Source organism: Megachile rotundata, chromosome 14 (assembly GCF_050947335.1).
Source record: "Megachile rotundata isolate GNS110a chromosome 14, iyMegRotu1, whole genome shotgun sequence".
Taxonomy (NCBI): domain Eukaryota; kingdom Metazoa; phylum Arthropoda; class Insecta; order Hymenoptera; family Megachilidae; genus Megachile; species Megachile rotundata.
The window spans coordinates 3,429,662-3,454,705 of NC_134996.1; the positions used below are offsets into that span (position 1 = coordinate 3,429,662).

At 33.4% G+C, this 25,044-nt stretch overlaps 2 protein-coding genes across 8 annotated transcripts in view; one reads left to right on the forward strand and one right to left on the reverse strand.

Annotated features, from left to right (window-relative positions):
- The window catches only part of qin (tudor domain-containing protein qin), a 441,068-nt gene that overhangs the window by 28,664 nt on the left and 387,360 nt on the right, over positions 1-25,044 (reverse strand). For both annotated transcript variants that reach the window (XM_076539747.1, XM_076539748.1), the window contains one exon: positions 1,977-2,198. In XM_076539747.1, coding sequence (XP_076395862.1) covers positions 1,977-2,198 — 222 coding nt within the window. The remainder of the gene's footprint in view (positions 1-1,976; positions 2,199-25,044) is intronic.
- Positions 19,450-25,044, forward strand: part of LOC143265784 (uncharacterized) — a 265,363-nt gene continuing 259,768 nt past the window's right edge. For 2 of the 6 annotated variants that reach the window (XM_076539761.1, XM_076539762.1), the window contains exon 1: positions 19,450-19,740. In XM_076539761.1, coding sequence (XP_076395876.1) covers positions 19,680-19,740 — 61 coding nt within the window. In that variant the 5' untranslated portion in view covers positions 19,450-19,679. The remainder of the gene's footprint in view (positions 19,741-25,044) is intronic. The other 4 variants (XM_076539760.1, XM_076539755.1, XM_076539756.1 and 1 more) reach the window with 3 other exon arrangements.

Sequence of the window (25,044 nt, forward strand, 5' to 3'; positions counted from 1 at the left end):
GAAGGCGGCAAATTAGTAAGAGCAGATAAAATAATGGATAAACATTTATATTTAGATATTTTAAAAGAAAATTTACAAAATATTGCAGATAAATTAGAATCATTAGAAGATTCATGAATTACATAAATTTTATTTTTGGCAAGACTGTGACGCGAAACTTACAGCCTATATGTATAGTGCGCCAGTGGTTGTTAATACCAATACTCTCCACAGGTTAGCAACTTCCCCACAACTGCTTAACTTAAATCCTATCGAACATATATGTATCGAAACTAGAAAAAGATGTGCGAAAACATGATATAACGTTGAAAGAACACTCGAAAGAAATATTAAAAAGAGAATGGTGTAATATAGAACCTGACTTCGTTAAAAGTTTGGCGTTGTCAATGCCCGATATATGTATTACGTGAAGTGATTCGCCGGAAGGCTTAACATACAAAATGTTAATTTATAAAAGTCGTGTTAAAATAATTGTAACATTAATTAAGTGTATGTTAGAAAATTCGCAGTAACCCATCCTAATAAAGCAGGGACGACAGGCACACGGCCGTCCTACGACGACCACCATGGGCCTCGACAAACAACCCTGGGGCCTCAAGTTTCGCGGGGACTGGGAAACCCCGCGGAACGGGAAGAGAGCATTCTTTTACAGACCTTTGAAAGACATCCTTCTCTCTAGGACACTACTTCGCCCACGGAATCGGCTTATAGAAAATATATAATATTTTTGAAATCAAACTTAGCTGGCGTTTCAATCATTTTCTACCTCGTCTTACATGTACGAATACTTTTGTCCCAGTGATTTCTTGTAGCCTCGTGAATTTCAAGTCATTTCAAGTTACTACGTGATGTTGTTGTTTTCGGTTTTTTGGGTCATTTGTCGCTGGAAGTGTAATGTTTAATATGCAGCTATGTATCATTAAATATACTTAATAATATAAAAAATATTGTTTTTTTTTGTTTTTATATTTGAAGTGTACGAATATTTTTGTTCTCCGTTATATATTTTGGTCATTATTGTAAGAGTGACGGTGGCCAGAATCGATTTAGGGCCATCGTAAAATAGGAAACCACTCTGAGACCCTTAGCATGGTTCGGGACAGAGTTGGTGCAACATTCGGTCGCACTCTCCCTCTCGTCAATTGATATTTATCAAGCCCCGGCGATGTTGAGTTCTTCCCAAAAAGTGGGGATGCGTTCGCCATAAAACCTTCGAAAAAGCACAAGGACGAGGCATTACGTTGGCTAGTTTAAAGAATATCGAAGAGAGAAGTTGGACGATAATAATATTTGTAAATTCTGTGTGAAGTTATAGTTGTCTTTCCGCATAGTTATTAGGTCGAGTCATAAGTAACTTCCGTTTTTTTATCAGACATTTATTTCGTTCTCATTAAACAACAAAATTATATTATTTTATTATATATTCACCACTATTTTCTATAACCTTCTCCCATGTTCCTGGTAGTTTATCAATTCCTTCCTTGTAAAATGTGGTTGGTTTGGACTGGAAGAAGCTTTCAACAGCCTGCCTGACTTGCTCTTCAAGTTGCTCATTGAAGGTTTTTCCATTTAAAAAGTTTTGTAAGGAACAGAAAAGGTGGTAGTCTGTCGGGGCAAGATCTGAGGAGTAAGGTGAATGTGGTAAAACAGACCATCCAAGCTCAAGAATTTTTTCTTGAGTCACCCTTGCTGTATGCGGTCGCGCGTCGTCGTGTAAAAGAATGACATTTCTGCGATTGACGAGTGCAGGGCGCTTTTCTAGGAGTTTCTCTTGCACTCTTTGCAATTGCTGAATGTATTTATCCGCAGTAATCGTTAAATTTGACTTCAACAACTCGTGGTGACTTATACCTTCATAATCTCACCATACACACAATAAAATCTATTTAGCTGCATCGGAAGTTACTTATGACTCGACCTAATATTTGAAACTTAATTATATCTATCAATTTCTTAAAGCAATAAATGCTACTTACCATTAAAGCAGATTGTATCTGATTCTCGTAATCTTGCAGCTGTTGCGAGATGTCCTCAATATTAGTACTTCGAGAATTTCGATGATTGTGTAAAGAATCAATGATGTTTTTCTCAACATTTTGCAAAATACCGTGTAAATAAGCAAAATGTTGTGTGACGGCTGTCTCGACGCTGTCGATATTATGAGATTCCTTCGGGTAGATAGCAATTCGTGATAATTTCTGTGAACATCAATGTAAAAATTGATTAATACAACCAATTGTACAATTAGATTGACTATAACAAATCAAGCAATTTCCACACAATCATTTAAAGGTACCCATTCGATATCCTTTTATTGTATTGCCAATTTGGAAATTCCAGTGTAAGATATTTAACATTTCGTTTTTCAATTATAAAGTTTTATTTAGATATGTTTATATAAAAGTAATTTTTATATAAATTCATTTCCAGCTATGTTACTGTTGTGGTTAATACTATTAGTCCGTTTTTGTGTTATTACGCAAAAATACAAAGCAAGCAATACTACGAGTTGCTACTTTTATGAAAAATGGTATTTGTAGGTTAGACAAAAGTAGAGATTCGCTTAAAAAGAAACTGCTTATTTATTAACTAATTGTAATAAATATTATTATTAATAATAAACGTCTATTACATTACGATTAATTAATTGGTTTTAACATTCTTAACAAAATTTTCAATTAAATTTTTGTCAATTTGGAATATTTTTTGTTGTTTTCATTGGATTAGTTCACTGGTATTTATGAGTTCATATACTCTACTAAAATTACACGTCGAAAAAAGTATCTTAGTATAAATTAACAATTTTCAAGATAAAATCAGTTTAGATTGCCTTAATTTCTATTAATATGATATTCCAAAAGAAAAACATGTTTTCCAATACATAATTTTGTCGATGATAATGTAATGTAATGCAGAGTTTTTAGTACAGCGCCGATGACCACAATTATAAAAATCAATAATAAAAAAAACATTGAAGGATTATCCCTATGATAGTAAAATTTCACTCATATTTTAATAGCATAGTACCGCTGCCCCTGTTACTACAGTGCAAGCACATAACTTGTTTTAGGGATCAAATTTAAAATGACCGATACTACCTCCAGGTATAGATCTTATTGAAAATATATGAGGAATATTAGTGAATGAAATTTATTAAAAGAACAAAATATAATTCAATGTTTTAAGAATTAAAAATCGTGATAGTTAGAACGTAGTTAATAATTCAGGAAAATTTAATCGAAGATCTTATTAGAAGCATTAAAATCATAGTGTTTAAGAAATTTCAGATTATAGAAAAAATGGGTATTCGTATTTAAAAAAATATATTTATCAAATGATAAAGTGATACTTAAGCATTTTAGTGCAGTAAATGAATATATAACGATTTACTACTTAATATTATATTTTTCGTGACAATAAACATCGTCTAATACATCTCATACTCCATATTTTTGAGATGGATAATGATGCACTTATTAATGCATTATTTAAGACAATTTTGCATGCTTATTTTGCGTTAATTTTCTCTTTCGCATGGGAGTTGGATGTATCTAATCTTTTTTCAAAATAAATCTTTATGTACTTTATATTAAGAACGTTTAGAGACCTGGGTTTATGACAGGACCGTCGGTTTGTGGCTGGGACCAAGGTTAAAGTTGAACCGTGTATTGTAAACCATGTGGCAGGTCTTGAAAATACTAAACTATGTACATTTTACCGCCACATGGCAAAACTAAGGAAAATTTCTATAGCGTGCAGCGTTGATTTTTTCGCCGCTACAAAGTCGACGTTTCCGAGCCTGTGAAATGTCCAAGTACCGGAGACAATAAAACTTTCGCCGACCAGATGATAATGTTCCGTCGTCGTTTGTTTACGGGATTTCTCCTCTTGAGTTTTCCCCCATGCTTGCGGGGGTAGGCTCAAGAGGCAACGGGAAAAGTCATTCTCATAACCGACTTCATTTCGTACGGTCACATTTAGATTCTCAAACACCACGCACATTTCATTGAATAAAGTTCTTGTTATAGTTAATCGGTCTACGATTCATTCACCCTTCACCTCATTTCCAACCTCACATTGACGTTAAAATTACTGGAATGCCTGGAAGGGGAGCTACCGGGCAGTTTACTTCTTGGCAGTTAGATTTTTTGGCGGACAGAAGATTTTTAGCAGCCACATAGGCTAATAGTATTCAGACAGTCGATTACGAAGTTTGTGGTTATACTTATTGTTAGAAGGGACAATCACTTGATAATTCATGCGCAAGAATAAAATCGTATACAGTCCACTCCTTTCAAAGATCATCGTTCTTTTTAACCGACTTCGAAAAAGGAGGAGGTTACTCAATTCGATCAGTATATTTTTTTTTCTATGTATGTTTACCGATTATGCCTAGCTGGATGGACCGATCGGAACGAAACCTTTTGCATCTGGTAGGTTCTGACTCCCCATTGGTACCATTATCAAAAAATTTTTCATTTTTTAATTGCAAAGTGTTGTTATTGCAAAAAAACCGGCAACTTTTGAAATAAACTTTTCTCGATTTTAGTGCGCTTTTAATATCTTATCACGGACATAATTCTGAACAATTTTATTCATATAAAAATTTCGCGGAAAGCTTTAGTTTTCGAGATATTAGCGAAAAACTATTGTTACTAATACAGTATTCACTCCGCAAATGTCACTTTTGCCGGTCTCGATTGTAACATTTACGGTAGAGGTCCTACATTCTTTGTAGTGTACCGAACGTAGAAAGAGACAGCCATACAAAAGACAAAGAGGGATAGAGTTTCGAGCGTTCGGCAAACATAAAAGACTCATGCGTGTTCTGTCTTTTAAATTTAAAAATTAAAATTCTTTATTTTTGGTTTTTCGTCAATGGAACTTTTACCATCGTATTTGTCTCGTTTTTCTGATTAAAATGACACCAAACACGATATGATTACGATCGTAATTACTTATGTAACAAGCCATAAAAGTTTGGGATGTAACATTTACGGTAGAGGTGCGAATTCCTTCTAAAGGCTTGCTATACAAGTAATTATGTGTAAGACGAGGTAGAAAAAATGATTGACACGCTAACTGAGTTCGGTTTCAAAAATACTATATATATTATATAAACAGATTCCGTGGGCGAAGTAATGTCCTCAAGAGAAGGATGCCTTTCCAAGGTCTGAGGACGCATGCCTTTTCCAAATGTCTCCAAACGAATGCCTTCTTCCCGTTCCGCGAGGTTTCCTAGTCCCCGCGAAACTTGAGGCCCTAGGGTTGTTTTATGGCCCGGATGTCAGGCCTCTACCCCGCGATGGTCGTCGTAGGACGGCCATGTGCCCGTCGTCCCTGCTTTATTAGGGTGGGTCACTGGGATTTTCTAACATATGATTTTAATTATACCGTGTTTGGTACCATTTTAATCAGAAAAACGAGACGAATACGATAATCAAAGCTTCATTGATGAAACCCCAAAAATAAAGAATTTTGATTTTTGAATTTAAAAGACAGAAGACGCACGAGTGTTTCATGTTTGCTGAATGCATCAACCTTCTGCTTCTCTTTCTTTTCCATTCGCCGTCCTCTTTTATGTTAAAAACTTGAATCACTCGTTACACACGCAATTGTTAACGTAATTACATTATATTTGGTGTCATTTTAATCAGGAAATCTAGACAAATACAACAGTAAAAGTTTCATGAAAAAATAGTAAGAAATAAGAAAGTTGCAACCTTTTCCTTTGCTTGCATTAATATGTGTCTCACCGATATTCGATTCTCGTCGTTTCGGCGACCGATCGTGTTTCATTCTTGACTGATTTCGAGGGGGATCCCCCCCAGTAGTGGAGATACAATTTTAACATTTACGGTAGAGATCCTTTAAACATTTCCGGAGAGAATACTGTAGCTTCGTCGACCCTACGACAACAATGCGCGCTTCAAGAATCTAATAATAGAGCTGTTTTGTTTGATTGTATTTGGAGAATAAACTTTTGTTAACCAGGTTTTAAAATTTTCTTTTGTAAGTTTTCCGGATGTCGATGTCATAACAAAAATATTCATAGCCTTGAACATGGTCTGCTGTAATCGAGGTTCAAATACTCCATGGTATAAAGTAGATACATATCGTCAAGACCTCATTTTTAAAATCCCGTATTTTGCTATGCATCACATAATGAACCACTATGCCACATATGTAGTGACGCAGCAATTATTTCATGTGCATGGTGCATCGAAAACCGTTTGAATCATTTCTTCGAGCAATACCACCATTGCCGTGATTATGTTCCCTAACTTATTCAAACTATTCATTACCTAATAAAATTAACATATAGAATACCTCTGTAGTTTAACGATAAATGTTAATTATAACGCAAATGTAATTGTTTCTCATTTATGCTTATAAATAATGTCGACTGACAGTGTAATATCGTCCGACTTCATCCGATTGAGTATAGTGTGGAGCGTCAGCGGGCGCGCGCCCGAACCTTTATGATAAAAATCTGAGGAATTGTAGGAGGAAATATCGTATATATATATACCAATGGATTTGTAATAAAATTCTCTACACTTTTTGTCATTATACAAATTTGAATAAATTGTAAAATAAGGTTATGAAAAATTTTTTTGTTATAAACAAATTGTATTTTGCAAAATTTGTTAACATCTTGTTATTATACGCAAGAAACCATACAACTTTTCTATTAAAAATTTTAATGTATCTCGTATGGTTTTCGAGATAGCCAAAAGGAGTCGAAACTTTAAGGGCTCGTTTCACCCCTTAAACCCGCGTCTCAGCCGATAAAAAAAAATACGTGTCCCTTATTTTTGCCTGCTTAATAAACCTACGAAGTTTCATCAAAATCGGAGGGGGTCACTTGCGTGGCTTTTCTTGTAAGACAGTTTTGGGTTTTTTCCGTCATAACGTGTTCCATAAACAGTTTAAGTTTTTCAGTCCTAAGACGTTACATGTATTAATTTGTACTGTTGTTAAGACATCAAGGGGACAACTTTATGATACGGCCAAATATTCGTAGAGTCATTTGTAACCGTTAGTTTTTTCCTCTTTGTGAGTTTCAGCACGCCGGCGTGCAGCCAGTATGCGGCACATAAGGTCATTTAGAAATTTAGCTATTGTCCATTTTCTTGCTTCAACCCGGGTATCATAAAGTCGTATTCCAGAGGGTTCCTTAGAATTTCAAAAATTAGTGTTCACAGGGATCTTGACCTGACGGAATTTCCCCGATGTTGCCAAACATGCGTTGACGACAGTGACCAGCCTGTCACCCCCGCTCCAGGGATGTACCGCGCTATGGGCGCACTGGAAGGGGATGACACGGTATTGATCATCTTAATTTTAAGAAACTGCAAAACTTAGAATTATGGCCCACCCTCTTTTCAGGAGAAAGAGGTGGGGTGCGAAACCGAGTTGACGACGAAGCGGATAAATATTAACAGACTTGTATTAGCAACAGTTTAACTTAGCGAACTACTGTATCGGATCAGCGTTTTTCAAACTTAGATTATATCAGTTTAGTTAAACACACACTTAGTTTTTATTCCCAAATCAGTTGGGTGGTCCTTCGGAGTTAGACGGCACGAAGTGCAATACTCTAAACTCACCAGACTCTGGGTTTAACAACTGTATTAACTAGATTAAAATTAGTGACCGGTGTAAAGAATTTAATGAGCGAGTTAGGTGAACACCAATATGAAATTTGTCTTAACGTCAAAGCAGATTCCATAGCATGCCGGTACGATTAAAAATAGAGAAATCGCTCTATGACGTGTCCTGTATGAGTTACGTGCAACGTGTACTGCCTACTGATGTAATATTCTGATTGATATTCGACCGGTCGTTTCCCAGTCGTGTTAAGAAATCGAGGCATCTTTAGTAATGCTGGTGAAATTGCTTCTGAGGAGCACTCGTATCTCGATTGTAGGTGAACTGAGAATTCTATGTATGTTTTGGATGCTTTGAAACGTAATAGTAATTTATAAATAAGAATCTCCGCAGTACTAAATTTAGAATTTTTCATTGCTTGATTTTGATTAGACATCGACTTTTTGTTGATAATTTCAAAAATTACAACAATAGATGACTTAAAATGTTAATTAGCAATAGTAACATATTTTTTACAATTTGGATGCCTGGAAAACAAAAAATTTTATTAATGGAATAATAACACTAAAAGCAGGAAACTTTTTTAATTTCGCTAATCTAAAACTAAAAGTTTGAAAATTACTGAAAATTTTACAATGACTGATAATGTTGATTAGTAATAACTTTGAATTGGAAAGTTTAGAGGTTTGAAAAATATAATATTTTATTATGGAAATTGCAAATCTAGTACGAGAAAATTTTCATTAGTTTCTGCAGTGTAAATTTTAAGGCTTGAAAAATAACTGACAATTATTATTAGCTTTAGAATAATTTGAAAATTTTAAGTTTTAAATGTGAATATAGCTCACAGTTATACAATAATTTATAATGAAAAATTTTAATTCTTGACACCGTTAAAATTGGGACATTGAAATTTTGGAATTCCGATTAATTCAGTAACTTAAAAATTGATATAATTTGTTGAATTTACATAACTTGAAATTAGATAAAAGCTCAATTGTATTTAATGTACCTAAATTAGTTTACTACTTAATTTGTATTCGTAACATTCGGATGATTCGATAAATTAATTAAACAAAATATTTCTTTTTTTTTCAATTACATAATACTGTTTCATTTTGTCAAGGACCTCGTTAAAGGAAACTTTGCTCGTAATTAAAAGTGAAGCTGCTGTTAGTGAGGTCGCACGAAATTAATAACAGGAGAAATATCGAAAAAACTAATGAACTAACTGACGCAGATTGATTATTTTTACAAACGACTCCTGTAATAAATATTATGTTTGATAACGTTAATCAAAAACACTGTTCCGAATGTGCGACGAAACACAATACGTGAGGATTTCGTAGGTAGTTTATGATGGGTTCGGGACTAACAGTTATTTTTGAAAGACAGATTTTAGTCATCGCCGACAATTTAATTTTACATTTTTTCGAACAATACTTTTAGAATGTCTAACTCCCATTTCGTCTTCAATAACTACGCTCTATCATAAACGAAGTTTTTCCTGAAAGGTCACCGTTTCGAACGAAAAGGACTCGTCTCTTTTCCACATCCTTAGTCACGTGACAACGGTACCATACGTATACTATATGCGATATGCAAGAGAGACGAGTCTATTTCGTAAATTCGACTATGAGTCTCGATGATTGCAAAAATGAAGTTTTTACCAGTACAGCACTTAACAGTAGACTTCACCGCAGGGTGGTCACGTATTTTTAGACTACAATAAATACTGCATGTTTAATAAAGTCAAATTTTTGAAGGTGCAAGAATGAGACAGATGCTGATATAAACGAACTACATGGCTGTAAATACTTCAACGATTATCCGTTATCAGCGCTCGTAGTACTTCACACCTATTTTCGCAGTTTTGGCCAAGTTACCGACAATGGCGATAAAAATACAAAACGACACAATTCGAGACATATTCACTCGTAATTCCAAGCGTTCCGATTATAGCGAATAGAATGGTGTAATAAATTACTACAAATCATGTCCCGAATTACGTCATGTTTGGTATCATTTTAACACTAGGTTTACGTACATTTCTTATACACCTATTTCTACAAACAAATGTTAGTTTAACACATGCACGAATAAATACTAATATAGTGGAGGACAAAAGTATTCGTCTACTTGAAATATAGAAATAAAAAGAATAATATTTTCTATATCATTAAGTATATTTAATTATACATATATAGCTATATATCATACATAACATTTACAACAATAAATGACCCAAAACTTCACAAGACCGTAAGAAATCGTTAGGACAAAAGTATTCGTACATTATCATTTATGTTAATAAATACAACAGTTGTGATAGTAAATGTTATGTTAATTTAGTCAGTGGTAATCGTAGGGAGTACACTTTAGCACTAACATTTACAATATGGGGAGAAAACGCAAAAGAAACAACATTGGAAGAAAGAAAAATTGTTACATATGTGGTTATATGAGGACGGTACATCATATAGGAATATATCAGAAATATTAAAGGAAGTCGATCGACTAAACAAAGTGTTATAAACAAGTATAAAAAAGAAAGAATATTGCGGAATAAAGAAAGAACCAGTAGACCCCGAAAATAAACTACGAGGGTAGAACGTAAAATTGTCCGAACTATTAAAGAAAAACCAGATACCAGTGCATCTAAAATGGCATCATACCTTAAAGAATATATGCTGAAAGAAATTCACCCTAAAACAGTACGGAGACTGCTGTATCGGGCCAGATATAACAGTAGAGTTGCAAGAAAGAAACCACTCATAAGCAAAGTAAACAAAAAAAAAGAGATTAGAATTTTCAGAACAATACATAACGAGTTAAAATTTAATATTTTTGAGTCGGACGGAAGTAAAAAAGTATGACATTTATATTTAGATATTTTAAAAGAAAATTTACAAAATGCTGCAGATAAATTAGAATGATTAGAAGATTTATGAATTAGATGAATTTTATTTTTGGCAAGACTGTGACGCGAAACATACAGCCTGTATGTACGAGGTGCGACACAAAAGTAACGAGACTAGGTCTGTAGCTTGAAAAAACAATGGAATTGGCAGCAATTGTTTTTGTGGCATCATCCCACATGCCTCCTCTATCCATCTTGTCAATTTCGATTGAATCGGTCATACCATTTGGAAGTATTGCGTTATTTAGTGAACACGTGCAACTGCACTTTGCCGGAAAAATGTCTGACATAAAAATCAAACAGCGAATAAACATCAAGTTTCTTGTAAAATTTGTAGAAATCTTTTGTAACATGTAATGAGACATGTATTTTTACCTATGACCCAGAAAGTAAGCGCCAGTCAATGGAGTGGAAGTCTCCAGGATCCCCAAAACCCAAAAAAGCACTCATGTCAAAATCAAAATTCGACATTAATGGAATTGTAATGATTGAGTGGTTTCCCATTGGTCAGACTGTTAACTAACACTATTACATTGAAATACTAAAAAGACTTCGTGAAAAAATTAGGAAAAAAAGACCACAGTTGTGAAGCGATGGATGGCTGTTGCACAAGGACAATGCACCCGCTCACACGGCACTGTCTGCCAAGCAGTTTCTGACTAGCAAAAATATTACTGTGATGGGGCATCCTCCTTATTCACCTGATTTGGCTCCATGCGACTCTTTTTTATTTCCTAAAATTAAATTTTGCTTAATGGGAACCCATTTCACCTCACTTGAAGAGGTTCAGGCAGAAATGGAGAATCTCCCGAAAGGACTTCCAAAAACCTCATTCCAGAACTGTTACCAGCATATTTACCCGCTGGAGCACTCTACCAATGAATGCGTCAATAAATAAATTTACTAAAAACTAAAATTGTAACATACCATCCTAGTGCCGGCACTCAGATAGTTTGGATACTAAATTGAAGGTTTTCAAAAGCGGTTAATTTCTTTTGCCACGTCGTAAATAAGAATATTAACATTTTCTATTACCATAACTACAAGAATACTTCAAAAAAGATAAAGGTTAGATGAATCCATAAAGGTATCTGAATCAAATGTTTACCATTTATAATGAGAAAGTTAAAAGTCAAGATGGCGATGATTCTGCACTTTTTCAAAGATTGTAATGTAATTGCACTTGTTAAAGAACAAAGTAAGATTTTTTTAAAATGTCAGTATATACCTTCTTTTTTTCATCATTCAATAATTATGAAAAATCAAACCTGATATTAACAATAATAAGGACCAATTCAAATGTTTTCAATACTAGAATTTCATGCAATGTCTGTTTCCAAGTTATTATGATATTGCAGTATTCAGAATACCTAGTTTAGCTAGGCGGGCTCGAATTATTAATAATGTATAAGTATCAAGGGTAATTTTAGACTTCATGTTTTAATAAAAATCAATATTTAGGTTCTTTAGTTTTAGTATATTTCATAGAAGACTTTTTGAACATCGTTTTGTACGAAACGACATTATATGTGTGCAACATTATAACGTGGCACAAACCTCTTGCATTGATTTAAGTTTAATTTTGACCCAAAAGTAGGAGGATATATGAATAAGACGTATCATTTTAACTAACATTTACTGAAATTTATTTCATCAAAATCGTTGAATTCATGTTGAGAATAAAAATGATACAATGATATAATCATTGTCAAGGATTGTTCACTTTATACGTCAAGGAACTACAGTTGTAACGACCCTGGAACCTAGGTTCAGTTTGTTACAAGCGCTAGAAAGGTAAAGAGCGGCTTTTACCCCCCCCCCCCCTCAACGTCTCATTTTGCAAATAATATCTTTCAACAATTAGATTTATTTAATAAACGATAAAAAATGAAACTAACAAATAACAATAACAATAAAACAAAGCAAAATATATAGATTATAAATCATTAATTAGAATAAAGAATTAAATAGCTCTTGAAATAATAACAACATAATAGAAATAATAGAACTGGACAAATTGGACAAAATGTAATAGATAATCGTGAATTTAACGAAATGAAACTCGCAAGTTAATACTTTATATTGGATCGTCTAAATCTGATCTCTGATAAAGCTAACTTCGCTTTCGTAATGTTAAATTTAGTATTCTTAATATACATACGTATTTGACTCTCGCATTTGAGGCTATCGCAATGACAAAATTTATCTTGATTTGTACGATTGATGTGTATAAATGTTCTTTGACGATATTAATTAATATTAGCGCTTTATAGTCTACCGCGGCGAGGAATCCGACCTAAGTGTGATTCTCTAAGTGTACCTAAATACGCTTTCGCAAAATCTAACGCAGTGTAGTCGACTACGGAAATTACGCTCGAGTGAGAACAGTATTCTTTTATTAACTCAAATGACCAAAATTTATCTGAATCTAAGGAATTACTTCTTCGGAACAGTTACTCTTTTTAATTATTTGACTCTACAACTAATGGTTCATGACCCTTTTAGCCAATACGAACACTGATAGCCGAAACCAGATCGCTTAATTGGGGAGCTTTCGTTAGCTAGCTGCTAAACAACCCAACGATACCAGAATCGGGTGAAAAGTATAAGTCTGACAGGGTAGCAACTTAATTGATTCTAACGTAAAATCGTGATTGCTGAACTGCCACCCAAAAAACACGAGCTTCAGAGATCAAGCCGCTCAAATGGGTAGCCCAGAGCGAGCTCCGAGAATCTGAAGGCGCGTTAGCAATCCGACGAAAAATCAAATATGAGTAACTGAGAGCTATCGTTTCGATATCTTAGCCCTTCTTGGCGCTAAGTATAGCTCTCTCCCAAAAGAGTTTCAGATACGAGATCGTTTGAATGGGGAGCCCTGCGTTAGCCAGCTACTAAAACGACCCACGACCAAGTATCCAAATGGCGTATACCCGCTTGAGCAATCAAATATCAAAATTCGTTACGGCTCTTGACAGCGAAAACTGTTCCTAGTTATTCTTATCAAAGAGACTTGTGAATAGGTCGACTTCGAAAACTGTTCTGCTTGTAGACGGGTTTCGCTCGCCCTTTTATACTCGCAGGTTCGCCGAATTCCTGGAATTTCTGTGACGTCAGAATATCTAAATTTTCATATAAATTCGTTATTATACATTAATTATAAAATTGAATGGCTTAATTATACTTTAAATGTCGCTCTTTAATTTCTGACTAACATTTCGATATTAAAATAATAGTATAACGGTGTTTTAGCGAAAAATACATTTTCTCTCCTTTTCTAATGAACTGTGCACAATTTCTTCGTGAGCTGAATCTATTCCGATTTACAGCTTTTTAGTTGAAGAAAATAATTTTGGTTCCGGTCATGAATAGTTTAGTACTGATTGATTTAACATATATAAATTGATTTAGTTAATTAATTAATTTAATGTTTGATAATGCCGTAAATAGAAATAGTATCTCTATCCTTTTCTAGGATTAGCGCTGATCTCAAGGATTTCGGGGCGAGCATCGCGGCACGTAGGCACATCATAGCGTAACGAAAATTTCTCATACAAAATTATTTATCAGAATTAAAATAAAATAATACATAATCTTGTTTGAATCATTCTAACTTAATATTCAATTACTTTCACGAAAAATATTACCTACTCCAAATCTAAATCATGAGATAATTGTTATAAATGAATATATGTATATATGTATATGTATATATTGATTACCGACGGTCGAATCTAATAGAATCGGTAATAGGTACGTGACCTATTGTCGGTAATTTGACAACTACTATCGATAATTAACTATTCCAATCGGTGGGTACAAGATTATCGCGATGATGAAGGAACAAAAAAAAATTCTTCCCGGGGACGTTACAGAGTGATGTGCAAAAGCGATTCATTAATATCTCACCACAAATAAAATGTTTGTAATAAAAATATAAACTAACGCAATGTAGTTCGATTTTATCGCTTGTATAAACGTGTAATTTATTTTTCTGTACTATCAGGACAATATTTTATATTTACAATTTTGTAACGTCCCTGGTACTAGAACCTGGTATTTTACAGCACTTATGAAACAAAGAGCGGCTTTTGCTTATTAAACGACTCGTTTTTACTATAACTAATTCTAAAAGAATGTGGGATCGTGGTGGCGTGTGGTTAAAGAGTGAAATCTACAGGTTAATACCTTTCATTAATTAGGTTTATTCAAATAATGATGAGAAAAAGAATTATAATTAACAATTACTTTAGTAAATATAAAAATGTATGTGTGACTGAATTCTATAAGCAAATTGGAGTATAATAGACTTGTTGTTGACGCAAATCGCAGAACGGTAGCTAACTACTTCAATTACGCGGTTTTATAATGATATACGCAACACAAAAATATAACGCAATTTTATAATGGATCTAGATCCTAACAAAACTGACAGAACAATATTTGGTTAATTACAAACCTCTAAAATTTGTATTAAACGTGGAACAGTTACTCCTTATTTGACTCTAAACTAATTAGATTCATGGCCCTTTTTGTCAGAACACAAATCGACACCCAAAACCTGATCGCTTAATTGGGGAGCCTGCGTTAGCTAGCTGCTAGAATTACCCAACGATGCAAGAATCAAGTGACCGACGTGTGACCAACAGGGTTGCAAATAAAAATGACTCGACTTTAATTATTTATTGAAATTACTGAAACGCCACCCAAAAGACACGGGCTTCAGAGACCAAGCCGCTGGATGATGGGGAGCCTGCGTTAGCTGGCTACTAAACTACCTAGAGCGAACTCCGAGAATCTGACGGCGAATTAGTAATTCAGGAAAATAAGAAATATGTATGAGTGACTGGCGAGCTCTCGTTGATGTCTTAGTTTTTTCTGGGGCTGAGCATAGCACTCTCCTTATGGAGTTTCAGAGACAAGATCGTTTGAACGGGGAGCCTGCGTTAGCTAGCTGCTAGAATTACCCAACGATCGAGTATCCAAATGGCTGATACCCGCTATCCAGTCAAAACTAAGAATCTTGTAGGCTCTTACCAGTTAAAACTGCTCCAGTTAGTCGTTTCCTAAGAGGTCCGGCACGTAGTACATACTTCCAAGATTGTTCTGCGCTCGCAGCCGCTGCTACACGCCCTTTTATACCCAGAGAATCATGGGTTTTTCCCGCTCAAAAAGTATTATTATTTTATTACGCTTTATTTAGTGACAAATATATATTAGTTTGATTAATAAAAATATGCTTTGGTTTATTATTAATTAGTTTCTCACAAGTTTTTCCGTTAAATCGTATTTTTAATCATTTTTAGATACGCAAATTAGAAGTGTTTTAATAGAAGAAATAATAGTTAAAAATATAACGCAATTTATAATGAGTGAATAATTAATAATATATATAATATAAACATTTAAATAATAATTTATAATTACATTGTTTCGAAGTGAGGAGCAAAAGTGAACACACATACGATATTTTTACAAAAATGAAATTTTATTCAATGTTTCCATATAGAATAAAAAAAAAAAAAATACATAATATTAAATACAATGTTTTAGCTTTCCAAAGAAGTTTTACCCGTTATGATGTCATTAATATTTTGATAGATACAAATGTTTTCTGTGTAGTCGGTTTTGCACCGCATCAGAAAATTTGTGGTTGAGAAACGGAAAGATAGCTTTGTAAACAAAGACCAGTGTTGTCTGAAATCGGGAATTCTCTAGTAGTTGCACTGTTGTTGTTCGTGCAGTAACACACATTAACACACTGTCATGAAAACATTATCTAAAACTGTGAAAGATAGTATTATTTCTCTATTAAAATCTGGCTTATCAACGCGAAAAGTTGCCAAAAGGCTTGCAGTCAGTCAGGCTGTGGTACATAAAATAAGAAAACGGAATTGTAGTGAAGTTCCTACATCTTTCGGAGGACGTCCAAAATTATTGTCTTGTCAGGACAAGCGGCGATTAACAAAATACATAACTTCGGAAGTCGCGACGACGGCGTCAATGGCTGCAAAATTGTTAGAAAGCGATGTTGGAAAGAAAATAAGCAAATAGACCGCTCGAAGAGCATTAAAAGAAGCTAATTTTACATCAATGGAGAAGAAGAAGAAACCTGCTCTTTCAAAGAAAAATATTAAAGCTCGTTTGTGTTTTGTCAAAAAGTATATAAATTGGAATGCCGAACAATGGAAGAGCGTAACTTTTTCAGATAAGTCCAAAATAAATCGAATTTTATCGGATGGACGTTCTTGGTGCTGGAAACGGAAAGGTGAACCGCTTTTCCCCGTCATGTCAAACAGACAATTAAATTTGGCGGTGGTTCATTCATGATATGGGGTTGCATTTCGGTGTATGGTGTAGGTTCATTGTATCGAATTGAGAGCTCGGCAAACCAATACACTTACAAACACATTTTAGAACAAAATTTGTTGGATGTTGTCGATAATATGCCGGTACCAGAATGTGATGTTGTTTTCCAACACGATAACGCCCCTGCACATTCTGCGAAAAGCATAAAAAATTGGCTCGAGGCTCAACAATTTTAAATGATGGTGTGGCCTGCTCAAAGTCCGGACTTAAATCCTATCGAAAATGTCTGGGCATATTTAAAAATGAAGCTAGCAAATGAATACAGTACTCCCCCAACAACAATAAATGATTTGTGGCAAAGAGTGCAGCATCAGTGGTATTCTATTACTCCAGAATACTGCGAAAATATAATTTCAAGTATGCCTAAACGCATTCATGCCACTATGAAGACCAAAGGCTTGTGGACAAAATATTACAGTAAATATTCGATATGTGCACCATTCTCGGGTCTGAACTGGTGCAGATATCGTACAGTTCCTACGTTGATTGATGTTTTGCCGAACGTAGAAAAGGACAGCGAGCGAAGGATACCGAATGTAAACAAACGGAAACATACTAAGGGATAATACTAATGAGTAAAACTTCTTTATTTTCCATTTTTTCGTTATCCAACTTTTACTAATGTATTCTTCATACTTTTCCGATTAAAATAAGACTAAACACTAAATAATTTAGACTATGTATAGTACATATTCGATATGTGCACCATTCTCGGGACCGAACTGGTGCAGATATCGTACAGTTCCTACATTTCGAGCGAAGGAGACTGAACGTAAACAAACAGTGACCTACCAGAAGGACACTCCTAATGCAAGAATAAAACTTTTTTATTTTTTATTTTTTTTTTGTGAAATTTTTTCCATCATATTTGTAACATTTTTGTCGTTAAAATGAGACCAAACACGACATACTTCGAGACATATTTACTTGTAATTTCAAGTGTTACGCGTACATCGATGATTTTACTCTAATAAGATATTGCAAGTAAATATAACTTAAATTACGTCGTGTTTGGTCTCATTTTAATCAGGAAAATGTCTCGAATATGATGGAGAAAGTTATATAAAAAAATGGATGAAAAATAAAAAAATTAGCAATGCTCAAGTATTGCAAACAATCGAACAGACTTTTGATCTTTGCCGACTGCTACGATCGTAGCGTCTCTCTCTTTTTGACTCGCTATCCTCTTCGACGTGAGAAACTTTTATCGGCAATTACACCAGTAAATATAGTCCAAATTATGTCGTGTTTGGTCTTATTTTAATCAGAAAAATGTAAAGAATCTATTGGTAAAAGTTGGATCTCGGAAAAATAAAAAATAAAAAAGTTTTATATTTGCATTGGTATTGTCTCACGGACACACTAAGGCTCGGATCAATTTACATTTCTCGGCGATCGAGCTTCTTGGCGTCTGAAGGGGTCTTCCCCCCAGTGGTGGGGATAACTTTGGTGCACATATCGTACAGATCATTTGTGCACATATCGAATATTTACTGTAAATGTACAAAAATATGAAATGTTGAAACGTTGAAAATGAATTGTGGTGCAAAACCGACTACACGGAAAACATTTGTATCTATCAAAATATTAATGACATCATAACGGGTAAAACTTTTTTGGAAATCTAAAACATTGTACTTAATACTATGTATTTTTTTTTTTATTCTATATGGAAACATTGAATAAAATTTCATTTTTGTAAAAATATCGTATGTGTGTTCACTTTTGCTCCTCACTGTATCTTCTGTCTCTTTCTAACTAACGCGCGCGCCATCGATCGGTGATCTACTCTAAACAATGTTGCACGCGTGAGCTACCCCATCCCATTACCACGCGAATTTTTATGGTGCAGTCGGTAATTTGCGGTCGGTAATAGAATAGAAAAAGATATACGCATTAGCATGTTTCTTTATTTATCGACTGGATTTAATGTGATGTTCCCGGGGACGTTACAATTTATTTAAAACTTTATAGAAATAATCATACATATGCTATGTTAAATGGTTAAGGAGAAATATCTGTTCACACCGTTAATTGCGATTAAAGAGGAAGGATAAAATAACAAATTTAACTTATCAATGGGATGTCATCTTATTTCATCATTTTATAACAGAAAAGCACATATATATTTATTTGATCAGAAAGCTAAAATGCGAAAAATTAAGTACAAAGAAAATATCAAGAATGAATTTCACTGTCGTTCAGAATGTATTAATAGTATTATGTTGCTCGTTTAATAAAATTAGATCAGGAAGTCTTCATTCAAAAATCGACGACTTAACACTCTTAACTGACTCAGCATTTGTTACATTAGAAATTCGCGGATTTTGTGGACTTAATGTGCCGATATCACATTGCCACAAGCCCAGAGTATCAACAAACCCACTGATATTATCGACATGTCATCATTTTGCCGTGAACTAGAAGGTCGGTGTCGATCAACTTTCTACGAAGATTCTCCGTGAAGGGAAGAGACTTATCTATTTGCCGTGAAGGGAGAGCGGCACAGATTGGAATGGCAGCGAGCAAAAGGAACAGAGGTGGGCAGAAGTCGATGGTTAACATCGAACCGAACCACCTAACAAACGCTCCTTTCTCCAGTCTTTCGCGTCCCGAGGACCGGTTACCATCGAAGTTCACGTGTCTTCACGTTACGTTGTTTCTCTATTGCTTTTTGTGAACGTTTTGGTGCCTCGTGGGTGTTAAAGATGAGGCTACCTGTCCAATATTCGGATTCCTAGCTCCCAGTTGAGTCATCAAGGTTAGAAAGTACAGGATCATGTGGCTACTTCATCATTTATGTGTCCTGCAATACGTTGCGTTCTTTTTGTTACTTGTTGGTGAGTTATTTTGATGGTTTCTGACTGTTTCTTGAAGACTCGCGTCTTTTTTTAAATTCGCTCTCGAGTTTGGTAATAATTAGGATGAGTTTCAATTCAAAGACAAGTTTTGTAGATTTCAAACGGTGAATAACGATAGAGGAAATGTTTTCGTGGAGAAAGTTAGCATTTCTTTATGACACACATGTAAGCTTATTATTTGGAAGATAAACAAAGGCTGATAACATTATGACAACTAAAAAAATTATTACATCTTGTGTACTTTTTGGTTATTGTTTATGATACGTATGATTAGATTAGTGTAAACGATTATGTGTTAACTGTAGTTCATTATATAACTGAGAATCTTGGTCAGTAGTGACCAATATGGCGGATTATGCGTAAAGATTCTACTTCCTCCCTACAAAATTATTTCCTTATCATATGTGTACAGAAATTAGAAGATTTCATTAAATAAACGGTAAGAAATATCGAATGATATTATATAAATGGAATAAAGTTAAATATTGGTAGCACTATTTTCGACTGCCACATTTATAGTTCATGTTTTTTTATATTTTATATGTATTATTTCATAGACAATTTTGGGTTTCAATTAGATTTATTGGAAAATCAACACTACTATTTCAACGCCCTTGCAATATTAATCACATAAACTGTTTGTGTAATTCGTACTTATTAACTTTAAATTTCTCAACGTCAATAATTAATGAATTTAAAGAAAGTAATATGGTATTCTGCCAATTAGTCGTACCACGGTCACGCAATTAATCCGGAAACAACTATACAAGAAAAACAAAATGAATATTCAGTTTCTTCAAATTCCTAAACATTTTGTTCTGAAACGAAATCCCCCATGAAGTTTATTTTTTACGGAGCAATGTTACATACCGTACAACAGTTTATACATATACTTTTGAAAATATCTGCTTAATTTTTGATACTTTTCTCCTGTTAGCAAAAATAAATCGATAAACAATATTTATCTACAACTAAAATACAGTTGTCAAATTATTATCAATATAATTCAAGCAAAATTTAAATGATATTTTCACATATTTTGTATCAAAATTGCAAAGATTGCATAAAAATATGACGAAAGGTTATTAATTCTAATGATACTTACTTTGATCAATAATTTTTCTTTGTTTAATTTCAATACATCGAACATTGCAGAAAACGGATTATTGTCAGATACAAAATATAATATAATCGAATCAATGAAGGCAAATAATAATTAAAAGGTATTTGAGTGACAGTAATATTATATTAATTTCGAAAGATTGTAAATGAAATGTTGAATTTGGAAAATCAAACGATGCTGTTCTAAATAATGATAATTAATAGAAAGAGCTATAATTAGATAAATATAATTAGAAAGGGTTAAAGATAGAAAATATCTTGATCTTCGCGTATCGTGTACTGTAAATACTATAATTTAGCTTTGTGAAAATTTGTGTTAAAAATATTCTAAGTGAAAACTATTCTTGCGAGAAACGATCCATATTCGGCAAAGTCAAGTGTGGTCAATAATAATCAAATGAGATCATGTTCAAGAAGATCACCTCATATACTAATTGTAAAAGAACAGTTACATTTAACGCATTAATATGTTATATAATAAAACTGTAATTATATGTAGATATCTTATAAACAAAACAAAGTATGCACTATCTACGCATTCCCGGTAATATATAAATTATAATGATTTCGAACTACCATATTACAGTATATGGTATCTTTTTTAGGTATCATAACGTGTATATTACCTAAACTACTGGAGGTAAACTGTGAATATAATATTTCTTTTTAAATATGACGTAATCAATCCTATTATTATTTCATTTTAAATTAAACTGGAATGGATGAACTTTGCGGATCCTGTACAGTTTTCCACCCTCCCAATAAAGTTTTATTTTTATGGTAAATCGATCGCTACTTTTTTTATTAAATTAATCAATAACAAAACTTTGATAATAAAAAGATTAGAATAAAATTATCCTAATTATTATAGAAAATAAGATTGGGTTACATTTCATTACACATACTTTATATTTTGGACGAAAATCTTGTACACTGAATGAAAATTCATGTCGTCATTTTACCTAGTATACACTCGCAAAGAAAAATATCAAAAATGCTTTATTTTACAGTTCGTTGGATTAATTTTAGCAATGTATTGCATATATAATCTGCATACACATTGTTATATTCATTTATGATGTATACAACTCAATACTGTAAAGAGTTAAAGATAACTTTGACACTAAGTTTCCATCCGGTGCGATTGTACAGGCTAAAATTACGCATGCTAGAGTTGCGCTTCGAGAAACGAAAGTACCGCGAAATATTAGTGATGCAAGCCCATTGTCTCGGTACCCGGCCATTCTGATTACTTTTTTCTTAGCGAGTCAAGAGTACACAGAGGCCTATTTTCCAGGACTGAGCGATATTTAACAAATTCTCAGCAGTGTTAAATAATGGACGTATATAAGTCCTAATGTGAACACCTAACACTATACTTTCTCTATCGAAATACACAGTTAACAGTTAGTTGATGATTAATTTCCTTATGACAATCATTAGAATTGCAATATTGTTTTATAGTCAACGAGAAGAATTAATTATCACTTTCACTGATGAAGGACAACATAAAGTTGATGTGTAAACGTTTAAAACCAGATTTGGGAAGTAGTTGAAGAAACAGCAATCTTCAATATCGGAATCCTCTATAATGAAATGTTTACCACTTAACGATATTTTCATAAAACAGAATGATAGAATCTTTTACATGTTTATTATTGTTTCCGTATCTAAACAAACTTTGTATGCAAACTTATTTTCCCAACAGAATTTTTCTTACGGTTTTATAATTATATTTAAAGAACTCATTTTTTCATTTATTTTTTAAACCAGCTTTTATACTAGTTCTTTTATAGAAGTTCTAGTGCATATTGAGTACCATGTATTTTACTTTTATCGACTAAAGGAATTGAATTTTTGGTATTTCTGTTAGTACATTGATTAATAAACAGAATTCTTTAATAAGATGATTTCTTTTATTGTCTTATTGCAGACATATTTATAGAATTTTTATGGTGCTCTTGTACATATCCTAATCTGGTCAGAATATAAAACAAAAATCAGAATCAAAACGATCACAAGCAAAAAATACTATCATTTTCTACAACAAGGACCGTTATTAATTGTGTGATGTCTACATCAAGAACTACGTCAAGAATGAAAATTTCTATGCATATGCATAGTACCTCATGCATACAACTTTAAGACTCACCGTATGTCAGGGTAAATTATATGAAATATTACATTAATGCAAACGTTGCTCTTATTGATTATAAACGTAGATTTACTACAAAAGCAATGTCTTTCCAGTCAATGAAAAGAAAAACAATTTAAGAAAAAATAATTTTAAGAAAAAAAATACACCGACTTCGAAATGCACTAAAAAGTATAAAATAATTTCTATTTCATTCAATCATACAATTACGTCACAGATATGAATGAAACCTATTTACTCGTTAGGTAGTGTATTAAATACATTTCAACCTTTTCGGAGGCGGCGCAAAATTAAAAGATTTTCTTGAACATGTCAACCTTTGGACAGCCGAACATAGGCTAAGCTTGTATAGCTATTTTTTTTTCTATACATATAACTCGACAGCACGCCGCGAAGTAGGTGTTAGTGCGTATAGAATGTAACTATGGTCTATCTAGATTCGTAGAGTATGCGACGGAAAGACTCGATCGCCGCATATACTATAAAGATAGAGCCCATCTGCCGCAAATTTGGTAATCCCCGCGTCGTGGGCTCCGTTTATAGGTTCTTATATCCATGGCTTCCACATGCGAACGAAGTCGATTCAATTTCATTTATATCAGAAACGTTGCGAAATGAAGATGCAGTCGTTACATTTACGTATATTACCAGATATATCTATAATGGTTCGTATTCTTTCTCAGGATTTATTAATTTTCAATACACCATACCACAATCAACTGGTTATTGGCAGCAACGTTTACTGAGGTATTTTTAATTTTGCGCCGCCTCCGAAAAGGTTGAAATGTATTTAATACACTACCTAACGAGTAAATAGGTTTCATTCATATCTGTGACGTAATTGTATGATTGAATGAAATAGAAATTATTTTATACTTTTTAGTGCATTTCGAAGTCGGTGTATTTTTTTTCTTAAAATTATTTTATTTCACGCTTTTTATCGGCCGACAAGACGTGTTTGTAGAAACAGTAGAAAATCAGCGACTGCATGTTGACTCATACACCACCAGAGACACGAAGGCATACGTAGAATTCAATACATTAATAACAATAGTTTTTCGCTAATAACTCGAAAACTAAAGCTTCCCCTTAATTGCGGATAAGGAAAAAGTTGTTCAGAATCGTGCCCCTGATAACATATTAAAAGGACATTAAAATCGTCCAAAGTTGATTTCAAAACTTTTCAACAATTTTTCGCTAATATCTCGAAAACTAAAGCTTTCCGCGAAATTTTGATATGAACAAAATTGTTCAGAATCATGTCCGTGATAAGATATTAAAAGCGCACTAAAATCGAGAAAAGTTTATTTCAAAAGTTGCTGGTTTTTTTGCAATAACAACACTTTGCAATTAAAAAATGAAAAATTTTTTGATAATGGTACCAATGGGGAGTCAGAATCTACCGGATGCAAAAGGTTTCGTTCCGATCGGTGCATCCAGCTAGGCGTAATCGGCGGGCACACATAGAAAATAATAAAAAAAAAATATACTGATCGAATTGAGTAACCTCCTCCTTTTTCGAAGTCGGTTAAAAAGCACAGTTAAATTGAAAAATTTTCTGTCCTCTAAATTCAATAATTAATTTAATCCAATAACATCTTACGTCATATTATTTATTGCGTTCTTGTATTTCACCTGAAGTAAAAGATTATTGAAAAATAATTTATATTTTACATTAATTTTTTATTAATTATTAATATTCGTAAAATAAAATGAACGAATATTCATTTTATATAATATAATATAATATAATAATTCATTATTTCAAATAATTATTTTTTTATATTATTTCAAATAAATTATACTATATCACGATTTGTAGGAATTATATTCTAATCGTTATTCATCAATAATTATTTTCTTTTACTGCATCTTACAAAAAGACTAAAGAAAAGAGAGGCAAACTTTCGAAATTCAAATCAGGTGAAACAGATCTATACAAGTTTCGTACGAGTTTACGTTTCCGTGCAACTGATACATCTTATGTCACGAGAAAGAGCGAAACG